The sequence below is a fragment of the Scyliorhinus torazame genome, chromosome 8 (genome assembly GCF_047496885.1).
Source record: "Scyliorhinus torazame isolate Kashiwa2021f chromosome 8, sScyTor2.1, whole genome shotgun sequence".
In the NCBI taxonomy this organism is placed as follows: domain Eukaryota; kingdom Metazoa; phylum Chordata; class Chondrichthyes; order Carcharhiniformes; family Scyliorhinidae; genus Scyliorhinus; species Scyliorhinus torazame.
The window spans coordinates 141,963,595-141,983,369 of NC_092714.1; the positions used below are offsets into that span (position 1 = coordinate 141,963,595).

The following is a 19,775-nucleotide window of genomic DNA, read 5'->3' on the forward strand; positions in this document are numbered from 1 at the left end:
CAGTCCTAAGCCCCCGATCACACGGCACCCTTGTGGGCATCGTTGGGCCCCACCAGCTGCCGATTCCAACTCACCACAAGCCTGTGCCGCGCGGCAGCGAGCCAACTCTGGGGAGCCCAAGTGTTATTTTTGCGGACAAAACAAACATCCCAGGCAGCGCTGCCTGGCGCGGAGTGCGACCTGCAACGGGTGTGGGAAGAAAGGACACTTTGTTTCTGTTTACCAGGCCCGGTCGGTCGCCGCTGTTTCCAGGCCCGTCTTTGCTACACCCCCCACGTGCGACACAGGGGCGCCGCCACCTTCCCCTCCACAAGCCGCGTGCAGCCCGTGGGTACCGACATCTTCCCCACCGCAAGCCTCGTGCAGCCCGTGGGTGCCGCCATCTTTGATGCCACCCGCCATGTGCGCCCCGTGGGCGCCGCCATCTTCGGTGCCATTTTGGACCACGCCTCAGGACCTCTGCTCGTCTGACCGTTCATCGCCTACCGCTACCTCCACCACCGCTGATCAGCCCGGGACCTCCCAACATCTTCCGCAGCTCGCCTCTATCAACCTGGATCAGTCTCAGCCCTGCAACCTTGCGACCGCTAGGATGACGGTGAAGATTAGTGAGCACGAGACGACCTATCTCTTTGACTCCGGGAGCACAGAGACCTTCATCCACCCCACTACGGTAAGGCGCTGCTCCCTCCCGGTACACCCCGTCACCCAGAAAATCTCCCTGGCCTCCGGATCCCATTGCGTTGAAATCCAGGGGTACTGCATCGCGACCCTCACCGTCCAGGGCGTAGAGTTCAGCAACTTCCGGCTCTACGTCCTCCCCCACCTCTGCGCTGCCCTGTTACTCAACCTGGATTTTCTGTGCCATCTCCAAAGCCTGACTTTAAAACTCGGCGGATCCCTACCCTCCCTCACCGTCTGCGGCCTCAAGACCCTAAAGGTCAATCCACCTTCCCTGTTTGCGAACCTCACCCCCGACTGCAAACCCGTCGCCACTAGGAGCAGACGGTACTGTGCCCAGGACAGGACCTTCATCAGGTTGGAGGTCCAACAGCATCTGCGGGAGGGGGTCATTGAGGCCAGCAACAGCCCATGGAGAGCTCAAGTAGTGGTAGTGAAGACTGGGGAGAAGCACAGGATGGTCATTGACTACAGTCAGACCATCAATCGGTACACGCAGCTCGATGTGTACCCCCTCCCATGCATATCTGACATGGTCAATCAGATTGCGTAGTGTCGAGTCTCTTCCACAGTAGGCTTGAAGTTCGCCTATCACCAGCTCCCCATCCGCCCGGAGGACCGCCAATACACTGCGTTCGAAGCAGATGGCCGCCTCTATCACTTCCTTAGGGTTCCCTTCGGCGTCACTAATGGGGTCTCGGTCTTCCAGCGAGAGATGGACCGAATAGTTGACCACTACGGGCTGCGGGCCACCTTCCCGTACCTAGATACGTCACCATCTGTGGCCACGATCAGCACGACCACAACGCAAACCTCCAAAAATTCCTCCAGACCGCCAAACTCCTTAACCTCACATACAATAAGGAGAAATGCGTGTTTCGCACCAACTGCTTAGCCATCCTTGGCTACGTGGTGGAAAATTGAGTCCTAGGGCCCGACCCCGACCGCATGCGCCCCCTCCTGGAACTCCTTCTCCCCCACTGCCCCAAGACCCTGAAACGATACCTGAGGTTTTTCTCCTATTACGCTCAGTGGGTCCCTGATGCACAAAGACGAGAGTAGGATGTAATCGAGGCTTTATTACACTGAGATGTGTGGCCTCCGACAGCAGCTGACGAAATGGCTGCTGTACTGGGAGCACACATATTTATACTCCGCCTACTGGGCGGAGCCAGCAGGCAGGGATCTACCCCCGTACCTGTAGTACAGGGGCCTTACCATAAAGCACCTATATCAACATCCTATATATACAATATATACATCAGTGGTGACTACCACAGTCCCTAATTACGCGGACAAGGCCCGCCCACTCATTCAGTCCACAGTTTTTGCCCTAACGGCTGAGGCCCGCCAGGGCTTCAACCGCATCAAGGCGGACATCGCCAAGGCCACGATGCACGTGGTCGACGAGTCCCTCCCCTTTCAGGTGGAGAGCGATGCATCGGATGTAGCTCCGGCCGCCACCCTCAACCAGGCAGGCCCGTGGCCTTCTTCTCCCGCACCCTCCATGCCTCTGAAATACGGCACTCCTCTGTCGAAAAGGAGGCCCAAGCCATTGTGGAAGCTGTGCGACATTGGGGGCATTACCTGGTCGGCAGGAGATTCACTCTCCTCACTGACCAACGGTCGGTTGCCTTTATGTTTAATAATACACAGCGGGGCAAGATCAAAAGTGACAAGATCTTGAGGTGGAGGATCGAGGTCTCCACCTATAATTATGAGATCTTGTATCGCCCGGGGAAGCTCAACGAAACCCCTGATGCCCTATCCCACGGTACATGTGCCAGCGCACGAGTGGACTGACTCCGGACTCTCCACTATGACCTCTGCCACCCGGGGGTCACCCGGTTCTTCCATTTTGTCAAGGCCCGCAACCTGCCCTACTCCATTGAGGAGGTCAGGACCGTCACCACAGACTGCCAAGTCTGCGCAGAGTGCAAGCCGTACTTCTACCGGCCAGATAGAGCGCACCTGATGAAGGCCTCCCGCCCCTTTGAGCACCTCAGTGTGGACTTCAAAGGGCCCCTCCCCTACACCGACCGCAAAGTGTACTTCCTAAACGTGATTGACGAATACTCCCGGTTCCCTTTCGCCATCCCATGCCCCGACATGACTTCTTCCACGGTAATCAAAGCTGTCCACAGCACCTTCACTCTGTTCGGTTTCCCCACCTATATCCACAGCGATCGGGGATCCTCTTTCATGAGCGATGAGCTGCATCAGTTCCTGCTCAGCAAGGGCATCGCCTCGAGCAGGACGACCAGCTACAATCCCCAGGGAAAGGGACAGGTGGAGAGGGAGAACGGGACGGTCTGGAAGGCCGTCGTGCTGGCCCTGCAGTCTAAAAATCTCTGGTCTACTGCTGGCAGGAGGTCCTCCCCGACGCGCTCCACTCCCTCCGGTCGCTCCTCTGCACCTCCCGGGTCTCGCTCCCAATATGGCTGACAATTCCTGGACCCGTCCTCCTCTGGAAGCATGTGCGGAGCCATAAATCGGATCCCTTGGTCGAGAAAGTCCACCTCCTCCATGCAAACCCACAATACGCCTACATGGCACACCCCAACGGGCGACAAGACACAGTCTCCCTCCGGGACCTGGCACCCACTGGGTCCCCACCCAAGACCCCCGACCTGACACTGCCCTCCCCCCCCCGGTTGCCTCATTCACCACTGCACCACTCACACTCCCTCCAGCGAACCTCACCCCAGCCCCCACCCCATCAGGATCCGTCCTCCCACTGGATCCACTCAGGGGTGATGAAGACGAGGACAACACGCTCCCGGAGTCACAGGTGACCAGGTCGGCGCCCACATCACCACCGGGACTGAGGCAATTGCGGAGGAGGGTCAAGGCCCCCGACCGACTTAATTTGTAATGTTTTCACCACCCCCGCCGGACTCTTTTTTTTAACGGGGTGAATGTGGTGAACACCACTAGTGGAATATTATATGTATTACGGCACTGCATGTAAATTAGAGGTATGATGGTAAATCCCTGCCTGCTGGCTCCACCCAGCAGGCGGCGTATGAAAGTGTGTGCTCTCCTGAGCTGAAGCCATTCTGGTTCCAGCTACAGGAGGCACAACATCTTGTTCAATAAAGCCTCGATTGTTACACCATTCTCGTCTCGTGGTAATTGACGGTACATCAGAGAGCAGGACCGACTGCGGGTAAGAAAGGGCTGAGTGGGACAAACTTACCATTCCTGCTACGGGACGAGTGCCAGGGGCGTGGCAATACTGATCAGCAAGAGGGCGATGTTTAAGGCGACGAAGATGGTTACGGACCCAGGGGGACGGTACGTCATGGTCGGCGGGGCCCTGGACGGGGCACCCGGTAGTACTAGTTAACATGTACGCTCCCAACTGGGTCGACACAAAATTCATTAAAAAGACCATGGCGGAAATCCCCGACATAGAGACGCACCGACTAATCATGGGGGGGGACGTTAACTGTGTACAGGACCCAAGGACAGACAGGTCAAACCCCAAAACAGGGAAGACCTCAAACATGGCAAAGGAACTCGGCCGTTTTATGGAGTAGATGGGGGCAGTGGACCCTTAGAGATTCACCCACCCAGGGGAGAAGGTTCTCCTTCTCCCCAGTACACAACTTGAATAGCAGGATTGACTTCTTTGTGGTGGGGAAAACGGTGCTTCCAGGGCTGATCAAAACGGAATACTCCGCAATTGTAACCTCCGACCACGCTCCACATTATATGGATGTGAGGTTGGAACCGGCAGGGCCAAACGTCCCACATGGATGTTGGACACTGCCCTACTAGCCGACAAGGCTTTCAGCGAAAGGGTATCACAGGCCATAGCGGAGTATAAGGAGAACCAAAACGGGGAGGTCTCACCCCCCACGTTTTGGGAGGCGCTAAAGCCGAAATTATCGCTTTCAAAGCGCAAAGAGATATTGAGGAAAGGGCGGTTGACTCCATACTGGAGGTAGACCGTAAATACTCCGAGGCCCCAATCGTACAGCTCCTGGCGGAGAGGGAAAAGCTACAAATGAACTTTGACCTGCTCTCCACGAGGAAAGCCGTGCACCAACTCCGCTATGGGGGACCCTATACGAACACGGAGACAAAGCCAGCCGCCTGCAGGCACACCAGCTGAGAAAGCAGGCAGCCACCAGAGAAATTGCACAAATCAGGGACACCAGAGGCACATTAGAAACAGACCCAGAAAAGGTTAACAAAACCTTTGCGACCTACTGCCAAGGGCTGTACTCCTCGGAACCCCCAGCAGGGGAATTGGGGATGAAATGGTTCCTCGATGGACTGGACATGCCAGTCATGGGGGAGGACAGAAAACGGGGCTTGGAAGCACCACTAGCACTGGGAGAGATCATGGAGAGTATTAGCCCCATGCAGGCGGGGAAGGCGCTGGGACCGAACGGGTTCCCGGCGGACTTCTATAAAAGATTTGCGACAGCACTGGCCTCGCACCTGTGGGAGATGTTCACAGATTCACTGGCTAGGGGCATGCTGCCACCTACACTAGCACAGGCCTCAATCTCGCTAATACCTAAGAAAGACAAAGACCCAATGGAATGCGGGTAATACAGACCCAGCTCACTACTAAACGCAGAAACCACAATACTGGCCAAGATCCTAGCCAAAAGGCTGGAGGACTGCGTTTCAGAGGTGGTCACAGAAGACCAGACGGACTTTGTCAAAGGTAGACAGCTAACATCGACCATCAGACGCCTGATGAACGTGATAATGACTCCATCCGGGGAGAGGACACCAGAAGTGATTGTCTCCCTGGACGCAGGGAAGGCCTTTGACAGAGTCGAGTGGCAGTACCTCATAGAGGTCCCATGGCGAGCGTACGGACAAACAACACAAACTCCCAGTACTTCCAGCTGCACAGGGGCACCAGGCAGGGATGTCCACTGTCCCCACTACTGTTCGTTCTAGCGATCGAACCACGAGCAATCGTGCTCAGAGCAGTAAAACATTGGAGGGGGATCCAGAGGTGAGGCAGAGAGCAGAGTCTCGCTCTATGCAGATGACATGCTCCTACATCTCGGACCCACAAAGTAGCATGGAAGGAATCAACGCGCTCCTAAGAGTTTGGTGCCTCCTCGGGCTACAAACTCAACATGAGCAAAAGCGAGATCTTCCCAGTGTATCCACAAGGGGGAGGGGCAGCACTAGTGGGACTGTCATTCGAACAAACCCAACACAAATTCCGCAACCTGGGGATCCAAATCGCTCATGACTGGATGGGGATCCACAAATGGAACCTGACCAGTTTGACAGGGGAAGTCAAAAAGGACCTGCAAAGATGGAACACACACCCACTCTCCCTCGCGGGGAGAGTGCAGACGATCAAAATGAACGTATTGCCCAGGTATCTCTTCCTACTTAGATCTATCCCGATCTATATCCCCAAGGCCATTTTCAAATCGCTAGACAAACTAACCATGGCGTTCGTATGTGGGGGGGGGGGGGGGGGGGGGGGGGGGGGAGAATGCTCGGATCCCAAAGAAAGTCCTACAGAAAACAAAGTCCAGGGGAGGGCTAGCCCTCCCAAACCTACAATTCTACCACTGTGCGGTAGCAGCACAATGAGTAAGGGGGTGGATCAAGGAGCCAGAAGCCGAGTGGGTGCGTGCGGAGGAGCTTCCTGCAGTGGGATCTCGTTTCGGGCCCTCGTCACGGCAGCACGCCCATCCTCACCCCCAAAAAACATTCCAGCAGTCCAGTGATGGTAGCCACCCTCCAAAGCTGGAACCAACTACGGCAGCAATTCGGCCTGACCAAAATGTCGGACAAAGCCCCCATCTGCAAGTATAGGTTCGTACCAGCGCTTATTGACGCCACCTTTAAAAAGTGGAGACAGGACGGGGGGACACTGACAGAGACCTATACATCGACTGCAGGGTCACAGCACTGGACGAACTGACAGAGATTTCAGTTAGCTAGGGGAAATGAACTAAGGTACCTGCAGCTTAAAAACTTCCTACGGAAGGAGACAAGGACGTACCCACGACAGACACTACTGGAGGAGTTACTTGACCCAAACATCCGAGGTAAAGGAAACTGTAGCGACATGTACGAACGACTGGTAGAGAGGGCTGACACCGTACTGGACGCAACGAGGAAGAAATGGGAGGAAGGCCTGGGGCTCAAAATAGGGTGGGGACTCTGGAGTGAAGCACTGAATAGGGTCAACTCCACCTCCACGTGCGCAAGACTCAACCTAACGCAACTAAAGGTGGTACCTAGAGCCCACTTAACAAGAACCCGAATGAGTACGTTCTTCCCGGAGGTGGAGGACAGATGTGAACGGTACCAAGGGGCGCGGCCAACCACGTCCACATGTTCTGGTCCTGCCCCAGACTTGTGGAGTACTGGACAGCCTTCTTCGAGGCAATGTCCAAAGTGGTGGGGATGAGGATGGAGCTGTGCCCGAAAGTGGCGGCCTTCGGGGTTTCAGACCAGCCAGTTCTCTTCATGGGGAGGCGGGGGACGCCCTTGCCTTTGCCTCCCTGATCGCCCGCCGTAGAATCCTGTTCGGCTGGTGGTCAGCAGCACCACCCAAAGCTGCAGACTGGTTGTCCGACCTCTCGGAATCTCTCCAAATGGAGAAAATCAAATTCGCCATCCAAGGGTCGGACAATGGCTTCTGCAGATCATGGGAGCCATTCACCCAACTGTTCCGGGACCTGTTTGTGGCCAACGAACGGACTGATGAATAATCAAGTATCCAAGAGCCAGGGGAAAGTAGCAAAAGCATGAGAAAAAAGAAGGAAGGACCCCGGGGGGGGGGGGGGGGGGGGGGGGGGGAGCAGTGCAAGGGGATAGCTAAACTCAAGAGAAAAGAAAGGTGAACTGCAGGGAGGGAGAGGGAGAGGGGAGAAGGGGGGCAGGGGAGGGGGGAAGAAGGAAAGAAGAGAGGGGAACCAGAGAGGGGGTAAAGACGAGGGAACACAAACTGGAAGGAGAGCACCCCAAATATTGCTAATTCCGGACTCGGAGTTACCCTACCTTCCAGGACTTCTGACATAACATCTGTAAATCCCTGCCAGAATTCCCTCAGTTTCGGACATGCCCAAAACATATGAACATGGTTGGCCGGGCTACCCCCACACCGCCCACATCTGTCCTCCACCTCCTCGAAGAACCTACTCATCCGGGCTACCGTCATGTGGGCCCTGTGGACTACCTTGAACTGAATCAAGCTGAGTCCAGCACAGGACGAGGATGCATTTATCCTTTTCAAGACTTTTTCCCATAGTTCAGTTTCCAGCTCCCCTCCCAACACCTCTTCCCACTTCCTCTTCACCTCTCTAATAGGGGCCCCTTCCCACTCTAACAATTCCCTGTATATGCCAGAAACCTTCCCACCTCCAACCCCTGTTTTTGACAGCACTTTATCTTGTAGTCCCCTCAGGGGGAGGCGAGGAAAGCTTGGGACCTGTCTCCGTACAAAGTCCCACACTTGAAGATACTGAAACCCGCTCCCTCCCGGCAAATCAAACTCCTCCTCTAATGTTTTCAAGGTCGGGAAGCCCTCCTGGATGAATAGATCCCCAAACCTCTCAATCCCTGCCAGCTGCCATACCTTAAAGCCCCCATCCAGCCCCCCCAGGACAAACCGGTGATTGTCACAGATCGGTGACCACACTGTCGCCTCCTCCAGTCTCATATGCTGCCTCCATTGTCCCCACACCCTCAGGGCTGCCACCACCACAGGACCTGTGGAGTACCGGGCCGGCGAGAACGGCAGGGGCGCCGTCAGTAAAGCCTCCAGACTCGTACCTTTGCAGGATGCTGCCTCCATCCGCTCCCAGACCGACCCCTCCCCCACTACCCACTTCCTGACCATCGATATGTTGGCAGCCCAGTAATAGTTAATAAAGCTCGGGAGAGCCAATCCCCCTTCCCCGCGGGCCCATTCCAGGAGTGTCCCCTTTACTCTCGGGGTTTTACCCACCCATATAAACCTCGATATCGCCACATTAATACTTCTGAAAAAAGCCTTTGGGACAAAAATCAGGAGACACTGAAAAAAGAAAAGCAGTCTCGGAAGGACAGTCATCTTTTTTTTTAATAAACATTTTATTGAGGTATTTCTTTGGCATTGTAACAGCAACAAAATCAACAATGTACATAACAAGGAAAATATAGACATAGTGCAAATACCACCTCCCTCTCTCACAGGTCCTACCATTGCTTACCCCCCTAATCTACACTAACCTAACCCTCCCCCGTCCCCCTTCCCCTGAGATTAATTCTCTGTGAGGAAGTCGACGAATGGTTGGCACCTCCGGGCGAACCCTAACAGAGACCCTCTCATGGCGAACTTAATTTTCTCCAGGCAGAGGAAGCCAGCCATGTCAGAGAGCCAGGTCTCCGATTTCGGGGGCTTTGAGTCCCTCCATGCTAGTAAAATGCGCCTCCGGGCTACCAGAGAAGCAAAGGCCAGAACGTCTGCCTCTTTCTCCTCCTGGATTCCTGGGTCCTGCGATACCCCAAAAATCGCCATCTCTGGACTCATTGCCACCCTCGTATTTAAGACCATGGACGTGGCGTCAGCAAACCCCTGCCAAAATCCCCTCAGTTTTGGACATGCCCAGAACATGTGGACATGGTTGGCTGGCCCCCCCGCACACTTCGCACACCTGTCCTCCAAGCCAAAGAATCTGCTCATCCGGGCCACTGTCATGTGAGCCCGGTGAACAACCTTAAATTGGATCAGGCTGAGCCTGGCACACGTTGCGGTCGCATTGATCCTACCCAACGCGTCCGCCCAAAGGCCCTCCTCTATCTCTCCCCCCCCTCCCCCCAACTCCTCCTCCCACTTTTGCTTCAGCTTCTCGGTCTGCGACTCCTCCGAACCCATAAACTCTCAGTATATGTCCAAGACGCTCCCCTCTCCTATCCATCCTCTAGAGACCACCCTATCCTGAATTCCCCTTAACGGCAGGAGTGGGAAGGTTGGTACCTGCTTCCGCAAAACGTCCCGTACCTGTAAATATCGGAATTCATTTCTCCCAGCCAATGCAAACTTCTCCTCCAGCGCCCACATACTCGGGAAGCTTCCTTCGAAGAACAAGTCCTCCATCCTCTCGATCCCCGCTCTCCACCAAATTCGGAACCCCCCGTCCATCCTCCCCGGGGCAAACCGGTGGTTATCACAGATTGGGGACCAGACCGATACCCCCTCTGCTCCCACATGTCCCTTCCACTGCCCCTAGATTCTCAGGGCCGCCACCACCACCGGACTAGTGGAGTACTCCGCCGGCAGGAACGGCAGAGGCGCCGTTACCAACGCCCCCAAACGTGTGCCCTTACAAGAAGCCGCCTCCATGCGCACCCACGCTGGCTCCCCCTCCCCCACCAGCCACCTCCTCATCATGGCTATGTTAGCCGCCCAGTAATAATTGCTGAAATTCGGCAGCGCCAGCCCTCCATCCCCCCGACTCCTCTCGAGCATTGCCCTCTTCACACGTGGGGACGTGCTCCCCCCACACAAAGCCCACAATAATCTTGTTGATCCGCTTAAAACGGACCGCGGGATGAAGATGGGGAGGCGTTGGAAGATTAATAGGAATCTCGGGAGGACCGTCAATTTTACCGACTGCACTCTGCCCGCCAAAGACAATGGCAGCACATCCCATCTCCGGAAATCCTCCTTCATCTGATCCACCAACCGGGCAAATTCAACTTATTGTAACCTGTCCCAATCCCTCGCCACTTGGATACCCAGATACCTGAAACTGTTCCCTACCACTCTGAACGGCAGTTCCCCCAGTCGCCTGTGCTGACCTCTCGCCTGGACCACAAACATCTCGCTCTTCCTCATATTGAGCTTATACCCCGAAAACCGGCCGAATTCCCCTAAAATTCCCATAATTTCTTCCATCCCCTCCATTGGGTCTGAGACATACAGCAGTAGGTCATCCGCATACAGCGAGACTCAGCGAGACAATTATGAAGGGAATAGATAGGATAGATGCAGGCAGGTTGTTTCCACTGGCGGGTGATAGCAGAACTAGGGGGCATAGCCTCAAAATAAGGGGAAGTAGATTTAGGACTGAGCTTAGGAGGAACTTCTTCACACAAAGGGAATCTATGGAATTCCTTGCCCAGTGAAGCAGTAGAGGCTCCTTCATTAAATGCTTTTAAGATAAAGATAGATAGTTTTTTGAAGAATAAAGGGATTAAGGGTTATGGTGTTCAGGCCGGAACGTGGACCTGAGTCCACAAAAGATCAACCATGATCTCATTGAATGGCGGAGCAGGCTCGAGGGGCCAGATGGCCTACTCCTGCTCCTTGTTCTTATGTTAATTAGAACTACTTTCTTTTGTGCTCTGTGGACTGGATTTTCCTCCTGGGAATGTTTTGCCCTATTGCAGGTCAAAAACTGCACTCCCAATTGATGTATGACTTTTCCCAGAATTCTTTTCTTTTCCTGCGGAGTTTGGGTTTTCAGTGCAGTTTGCGAACTGTGAACTAGTACGGGAGGAGTGTGGGTGCATAGGCCCAGTTCAGTTCTCAGTGACAGCTGCACCATACCTAACATTTTTAAAGACCCTTTAAAGCTCATCCATCACTCCTCTCACCCACACATCTTCCACCCCATGCCTTCTCCGTGCATCCTTATGTATCCCCCATGGCGACTTGTCAGTATCACAGGCTTCAGATTCCATGCAATATCTATGCAAAAATACTTTGCGTTATTTGATGGGAAAATAAACCTCTCGCCCTCTTATAAAAGCCTCTACCAAATACATTAATACCGAGAAGAAAACGCATTCTGCCATGTGAATAAAGCCGTGCATTAAAGCTGTTACTCTGCTATTAGCCTGTGTGAACAAGCAGAAACCACATTAAAGGCATGATCTGTTATTACATCCTCATAAAACTGCAATTTATTCTCAGATGAAGGGAACACGAACTGTGCTGAAACTCCTTTATACTTGAAGCTCAGCCAAGCATTCATAAAGACCACAGCTGTCCAAAATATAGTCCACTCTCTGAGATGGAAAGAACAGAATGTGCTCATTTCAATTTCAAACAAGCATATCTGTCAATCAATGGACAGGAGCAGGTGGTTATATTTTTTTCAAGTATCTAAGGACTTTTTTAATATGAGCCAAAGCCGTCATTCCATTTAAATCACAGTTCAAAATATGACAGCACATCTGACAGGACATCTGTAACATTTTTCACTGCATTATAGTACTTACTCCATATTTTTTATATACCATGATAACTCCAAATCATCGAAACAAAATGTGATCTGTTATGCCCTGAGGCTCTGGTGATATATTTACATTATATCCCAGATATGACAAGTGACAGAATTTCTTTTTCATTTTAAGATATCTTGATATATTTGGTTCAATCGAAGATTATGCCCTGAACTCAGGTCCCTTCTTTTATTACCACATTGCAACTTAAAAAGCATAAATATTTGCATCAGATAATTTAAAGCTTGTAAGTATTTAAAATTCAGTTAGGTATTAATCATTCACTGATCTACTTGCTCTTTTGTTTAGGATACATCTGGCCATTACCTGCCAAACTGTGTCCCATATGGATTTATTTTGATGTGCTGTTCTCAACTGCATCCATCATGCATTTGTGCGCAATATCGTTGGATCGGTACATTGCGATCCGGAATCCCATCCATCACAGTCGCTGCAACTCAAGAACTAAAGCGTTCATGAAAATAATTGCTGTTTGGACAATATCTGTCGGTGAGTGCACAATATGTCATTACCCAGAGCAAGATTATGATTCTGTCTTTTTTGTCTCCGCTTCGCCCCCTCCTCTTTCCTGAATAATGAAATCCATGATGTAGAATAATTACAGCCTCTAATTTGAAAAAAAATATGACAATGGTTAACAAGCAGTTTGATGATAATATGAGACTAACTATGCCTTTGAGAATGGTAATCAGTTTGATAATGGTGTACCACAGAGGCAGATATAAACAGAGGCCTATTTTAAGATGGGACATTTAATAATATTCAAAGATAAACCAGTACAGGAAGACACAGAGCTAAAAGGAAAGGACGAAACTCATCAACATTTTACCCTAAAGCAAGGTTTGTTGTGATGGGTTAGCACCTTTCCCTTTCATCTCTGTCATCTGCTTTGGTGTCCAGCTCAGACGGAGAGATGAAATTCACTGCTGTGCAAGTGAAGGAATAGAAGTGTTTTGGCATTCTTGCAGCACCTATCACACAGCCCAAAGCACTTTACAGCCAACTAAGTACTTTTTAAAGGGTAGTCACCATTGTAATGTAGGAAGCTCAGCAACCAATTTACACACATTAAACTCCCACAAACAAGAGATTGATCTTCTTTAGAAATGTTGGTTGAAGGCTGAATGTAGGCAACTCTCCTGTTGCTCTTCAAAAAGTGCCGTGGACCATTTCAGGTCTTCCTGAGACAGCAGCCGATTCTTCAGTTTAATGTCCTGTTGAAAAAGCACCACCTCAGTACCACATTCGTGGGAGGCCCTTGAGTGAAAATTTCCACAATTTTCTGACTCCTCCCACACCCCCAAACACTCACAGTGGGCAACCCCAGCCCAACCACACATGTGCAAAAAATGTCAGTTGGGCACCTTGGCAGTGCCAATGAGGAACTGCTCCTGCCAGTGCCACCTGGCACTGCCAGGGTGCCAGGCTGGCCCTGTCAAGGTGACAGGCTGGCATTGCCAGAGTACCCAGGTGGCACCAGCAGTGCCAAGCTAGCACCCTGCCCATACGCATGGAGCTGGGGGCCTCCAATCCCCTTGGAGACCCCCATGAGTGTCGTTCTGTCTGGTTCCCATTTGTGGGGACCAGTACCAAACAGCACTCGCCTGAAATCCTCAAGGCGAAGGGATTGAAACCAAAATCCTCAGGTACCTTGGGAATCTGCACATTAGAGTAAGGCTTACTGCCCCGCTCTAATATGCAGATTTGCCAAAAACTGATCCCGCCCATTGTGGGCAGGATTCCCCTTGCAACATCTCACGAGGTCGCAATGAATCCCGCGAGGCGTTGCGAGCCAGGTAGATCCCGGGAACGGGGTCTCCCAACTTTCAACAGCCACACTGCACCGCGGTGAGCTGCTTTTCCGACGCAGCGTGGCTGGAAGATCGCGCGCATAGAGTCTTTAACATTGTGACAAGTCCCAAGGTGCTTCGCAGGAACATAATCAGATAAAAATTGATGCTGTGCCTAAGAAGGCAATACTGGGATTGGTAAGTAAAATCTTTGCAAAGGATGTAAGTTTTTAGGGGAGAGAAACTTCCCGGGTAATTTCCACATATGGTGTGTGTGCATCAGGACTCCTGCAGGCTCCTGACACACATCTCCCAACATGCATCCCAGCTCCGATGATACAGAAGATTTGGACTATCACCATTGGTAACAAGATAGCTCAGTTACTAGCACTCATGCTCTCTGGCTCAGTAGGTTGCAGGTTCAAGTCCCACTCCCAGACTTCAGCACAAAAATCAAGGTTGACACTCCTATGCAGTATTGAGGGAGTGCTGCACTGTTGGAAACGTGCCTTTCAGTTGCGATATTAACCCAAGACTAGCTGGAATTCTCCAGCTGCTGGAATTCTATTTTCCCACTGGCAACGCTCCCTGCCCATGGGTTTCCCGGCGGCATCGGTGGCTTCAATGCGAAATCCCATTGACAAGTGGTGGAAGAGAAAATCCTGCCATCAGCGAACAGCACGCTGCCGAGAAACACAAGGCTGGGGGACTGGAGAATCCCACCCTCTGTCTGGCCTCGATGTGAAAGATCCCATGGTACCATTTGAAGAAGAGATGCCATGTTTAATTGTACAGCGTTATCCTAATATCATCAATTACTAATTTATAGAAAACCTATTTATAATCTTACGTTACAAAACACCCCATTTCCTGCCCGTCTCCATATAATGAAATCTCAGTTAAAAGGTCAAGATATGGACATTTGTTCATAGACAAATGTTGCAGCAACCTGGCACTTTCATTCTCAGTGTCTGATTTCATTGTTTCCATAATGTTACCTGTTAACCTACACTGCTCAATTACCGTAATATACCATAGTTCGCTCAGACACTCACAGCTAACACCTCCGATAGTGCCATTGCACATAATTTAGAGGCTAACTCAGAAACTGTAAAGTAATGAAGCACCAGATATAAGTGGGCTGCAAGCAGGGCAGGGAACAAGATTTGCACCTCCGATCAAACCCCTGCAACGAACCACTCAAGACGAATTAAATTTTCTCAAGTCTGAGAAACCCCGCCATGTCGCTAACCCACACCCCCGACTTTGGGGGTTCCGAGTCCCTCCATCCTAGTAAGATCTGTCTCCGGGCCACCAGGGAGGCAAAGGCCAGGACATCGGCCTCTCTCACCCTCTGTGCTCCCGGGTCTTCTGACACACCAAAGATCGCCACCTCTGGATTCGGCACCACCCTCACTTGTAATACCTCTGACATGACGTCAGCAAACCCCTGTCAGAAACCCCTCAGCCTCGGACACGCCCAAAACATATGGACAAGGTTAGCAGGACCGCCCCCACAGCGCCCACACCTATCCTCCACCTCCTTAAAGAAGCCGTTCATCTGGGCAACAGTCATGTGTGCCCTGTGGACCACCTTAAACTGTATCAGGCTGAGCCTGGCACACGACGTGGACGCATTAACTCTCCTCAGGGCCTCCTCCCATAACCCGGTTTCCAACTCCCCACCCAGCTCTTCTTCCACTTTCTCTTCACCTCCCCTATCGGGGCCCCCTCCCATTCCATCAGCTCCTTATAGATCTCTGAGACCTTCCCCTCTCCTACTCCTGTTCTTGACACCACCTTATCCTGTAGCCCCTGGGGCAGCAGGTGCGGGAAGGTCGAAACCTGCCTCTGCACAAAATTCCTCACCTGCAGATACCGGAACCCATTCCCCCCTGGCAACTTAAACTCATCCTCCAGCCCCTCCAGGCTCGGGAAACCCTCACCAATAAAGAGATCCCCAAATCTCTCAATCCCTACCCGCTGCCACCTCCGAAACCCACCGTCCCACCCCCCCCCCTGGAGCGAACCAGTGGTTAGCACATATCGGTGCCCACACCAATGCCCCCTCTAATCCCATGTGCTGCCTCCACTGTCCCCACATCCTCAGGGCTGCCACTGCTATCGGGCTTGTGGAGTACAGAGCTGGCGAGAATGGCAGAGGTGCCGTTAACAATGCCCCCAAACCCATGTCCTTACATGAGGCTGCCTCCACCCGCTCCCATGCCGACCCCTCCCCCGCTACCCACTTCCTGACCATCGCAATATTCGCCGACCAGTAGGAATCAATGAAATTCGGGAGAGCCACCGCCCCCCCCCCCCCCCCCCCATGCCCCTGCTTCTGCAGCAGCACCTTTTTCACCCGCGGGGTTTTACCCGACCAAAAAAATCCCAAGATCTCTGCATTCACTATTTTGAAGAATGCCTTGGGGATAAAAATTGGGAGGTTCTGGAAAACAAACAAAAACTCGGGAGGACCATCATTTTAACTGTCTGTACCCACCCCACCAATGACAACGGGAGCGTGTCCCACCTCTGTAAGTCCCTCCTCATCTGTTCTATCAACTGACCCAAATTCAGTTTATGTAGCTGCTCGCACTCCCGCGCCACCTGGATAACCAAATATCGAAATCCCCCTCCACCACCTTGAACGGCATCTCACCCAATCTCTTCTTCTGTCCCCTCGCCTGGATCGCAAAGACCTCACTCTTACCCATATTCAATTTGTATCCCAAAAACTGGCCGAATTCCTCTAATATCCACATAATCCCTCCAATCCCCTCCAGTGGGTCCGATATGTTCATAAGTAGATTGTCTGCGTAGAGCGAGACCCTGTGTTCCACCCCCCCCCCACTATCCCCTGCCAGACCCTCGACACTCTCACTGTCAATGCCAACGGCTCTATAGCCAAGGCAAACAACAGTGGGGTAAGTGGACACCCCTGCATCGTCCTCCGGTGTATCCTGAAGTAATCCGATCTCACCCGATTCGTCCGCACACTCGCCACCAGTGCCTGGTAGAGCAACCAGACCTAGTCCACAAATCCTTGCCTAAACCCAAACCGCCCCAGTACCTCCCGTACATATTCCCACTCCACCCGATCAAAGGCCTTCTCTGCGTCCATGGCCACCACCACCTGAACCTCGTGTCCCACTGGAGGCATCATAATTACATTAAGCAACCTCTTAATGTTGGTCGCCAAATGCCGCCCCTTATCGAACCCAACCTGGTCCTCCCCTATTACCCCGGGACGCAGTCTTCGATCCTTGTGGCCAGGATCTTCGCCAATAGTTTGGCATCCACATTTACCAGGGAGATCGGCCTGTACAATCCACAGTTTTCCTGGTCCTTAACCCGCTTTAAAATGAGAGAGATCGACGCCTGTGACAACATTGGTGGGGGGGCACACCCGACTCCTTTGCTTCATTGAAGGCCCTTTCCAACAGCGGTCCCAAAACCCCCGAGAACTTCTTATAAAATTCCACCGGGTAACGTCCGGTCCCTGGGCCTTACCCAATTGCATCGCCTCCAGCCCCTCTACTACTTCTACAAGCCCAATTGAGGCCCCTAGACCCTCCACCCGCTCCTCATCAACCTTCAGGAACTCCAATCCTCCCCAAAACTGCCTCATCCCCTCTTCCCCGGCTGGGGGTTTCGACTTGTATAATTTACTGTAAAACTTCCTAAACACACCATCCACCCGCGCCGGGTCCAAGACCGTATTCCCACCTGCAGGACGCAGGTGAGGACTTACATTCCCAATCCCCCCAATGACCTTCCACTCACCCCCCATTGCGCTTCCATGAATTAGCCCGCCCAGCTATCCTGGCAGCCCCAGCCCATGGCACCTAGCATCCTACCCCCACTGATTCCCCTCCCCCCCCCAAGCAAAAACAACCCATCCCTAAGCACCAACAAAGAGACCAACCCCCCCATCCCCGAACAAAGAACAAACCTGAAGCTGAAAAAGAAAGAAAGGGCCCCAAACATAAGTTAACAGCAACATCATAACAGCATCTCCACCAAAGTTCAAAGCCCACCTTCTCCAGCCAGCCCATTGTCTTTAACAAAATCTACCCTTCCTCGACCGAACCAAAGTACAATTCCTGACCTGAATAGGTCACCCACAGATGTGCCGGGTAGAGTAGCCCAAACTTCGCCCCCTTCTTGTAGAGGGCTGCCTTGACCTTGTTAAAGCTCGCTCTCCTCTTGGCCAACTCTGCACCCAGGTCCTGGTACACTCGGATTTCACTGCCCTCCCAGGAGCAGCGCCTCAATCTGCCTGGCCCATCTCATAATTTGCAACCGCACCACGATCACCCTGGGCGGTTTGTTTCCCTTGGGCTTCCTTATTAGCACCCGGTGCGCTCGATCCACCTCCAAAGGCACCCTCTCTGAGCAACTTATCCAGTATCCTCCCCACAGAAGAGCCAGCATCGGCTCCTTCACTCCCCTCCGGCAGGCCCACGATCCTTATGTTCTGTCTGCATGACGGGTTGTCCAGATCTTCAACTTCTCCTGGAGCCGTCACTGCTGATCGCGCATCAGCTCCATCTCCGCTGCCATCAAGGCAAACTGCTCCTCATGCTCCCCCGCCACTTCCTCCATCTTCTGGATCGCCTGACCTTGGGCCGCCAGCTTCGTTTCCACGCAGTCGACCATTGCCCTGATCGAATCTACCGCCCGGGCCAGGTACTCCAGTCTTTCCTTCCGTTTCTGGGTGCACTTTTCGTTCAAAAAGCTCACCAGCTAGTCTGACGACCACTGAGCCGGCAGGGCCACTCCCTGCCCCTCCACCATCTCCACGTGCTTCGCAGGCACTGCACCAGCTCTAACCGACTGATTCACTCTTTTTGACCGCTTCTGACCCTCAGCTCCTTACACAGAGGGTCAATCTCTTCCACTCACTCTCCTTCACCTTTATTCCGCCTCACATACACCAGTTAATCGGGGAAGAGGTCCGAAGGAGCCACCAAATGTGCGACCACTCACTCCATGGCCGCCACCGGAAGTCCGAGCCCAGCCTTTTCAGCATGGGAGCAGTGATCAATTCAATGAGCACATTTTAAAATCCCACCACAATGCGGTGTCTGATCACCGATTTTATAGCTTCCATTTCAGCAGAAGCTGATGGAAGTCACGGAGACTCAGTTTTCTGCCACGGCAGCTGATGCCCACAAAGCACTGCTTGGTGCCAAGCAAACTCACACTGCTGCCACCATGGCTTCAGATCAGATACCAGTTCAAAGATCAGGTTTCGCAGCAGTCCAGAAACCCATTGTCCAACAAAATACTCTGATTGCTGGGATTCCCCACCAAGGGAGAGGCAGTGGCTCTCTGAAACACAATTTTACTGCCCTCTCTCAGGATCAGAGCATTTGTCCTCCCCCTGGCCCTCCCACTAGAACTATCTTTGGGACAGAGGGTACCTCATGAGCATTAACTGGTCAACAAAACAACTTTTTTAGGGCCGAAAGAAATAACTTGCATTTATACAGTGTCTCTTATGACTTCAGGATGTCTCAAAATATTGCACGGCCAATGACATACGTTTAAAGATTCAGTCACTTGGGCTTTGGTGATGGCCTCACTTCCATTCTCCCTCGGGACATATTTGGGTAACCCAGCAGTGGGCGTCACATTGAAGATATGGAGGCAATTTCGGCAGCACTTTAAATTAGGGACTTTGTCGAAGTTGGTACCAAGTTGTGCAAACCATATGTTCAAACCGGCAAGATTAGATGCTGAATTTAGGGGCTGGGAGGAGAAGGGGATGGGAGGAATGAGGGGCGAAATTCTCTCGAAACGGCGCGATGTCTGCCGACTGGCGCCCAAAACGGCGCCAATCAGACGGGCATCGCGCCGCCCCAAAGGTGCCGAATGCTCCGCATCTTTGGGGGCCGAGCCCCAACATTGAGGGGCTAGGCCGGCGCCGGAGGAATTTCCGCCCCGCCAGCTGGCAGAAACGGCCTTTGTTGCCCCGCCAGCTGGCGCGGAAATGACATCTCCGGGCGGCGCATGCGCGGGAGCGTCAGCGGCCGCTGACAGTTTCCCACGCATGTGCAGTGG

The 19,775-nt window shown here is 52.7% G+C and overlaps 1 protein-coding gene across 1 annotated transcript in view; it reads left to right on the forward strand.

Moving 5' to 3' along the window:
- LOC140428153 (5-hydroxytryptamine receptor 2A-like) overlaps positions 1 to 19,775 on the forward strand; it is a 219,012-nt gene that overhangs the window by 78,041 nt on the left and 121,196 nt on the right. Inside the window, exon 2 of the mRNA XM_072514274.1 lies at positions 12,205 to 12,405. Within this exon, the coding sequence (XP_072370375.1) occupies positions 12,205 to 12,405 (201 nt within the window). The remainder of the gene's footprint in view (positions 1 to 12,204; positions 12,406 to 19,775) is intronic.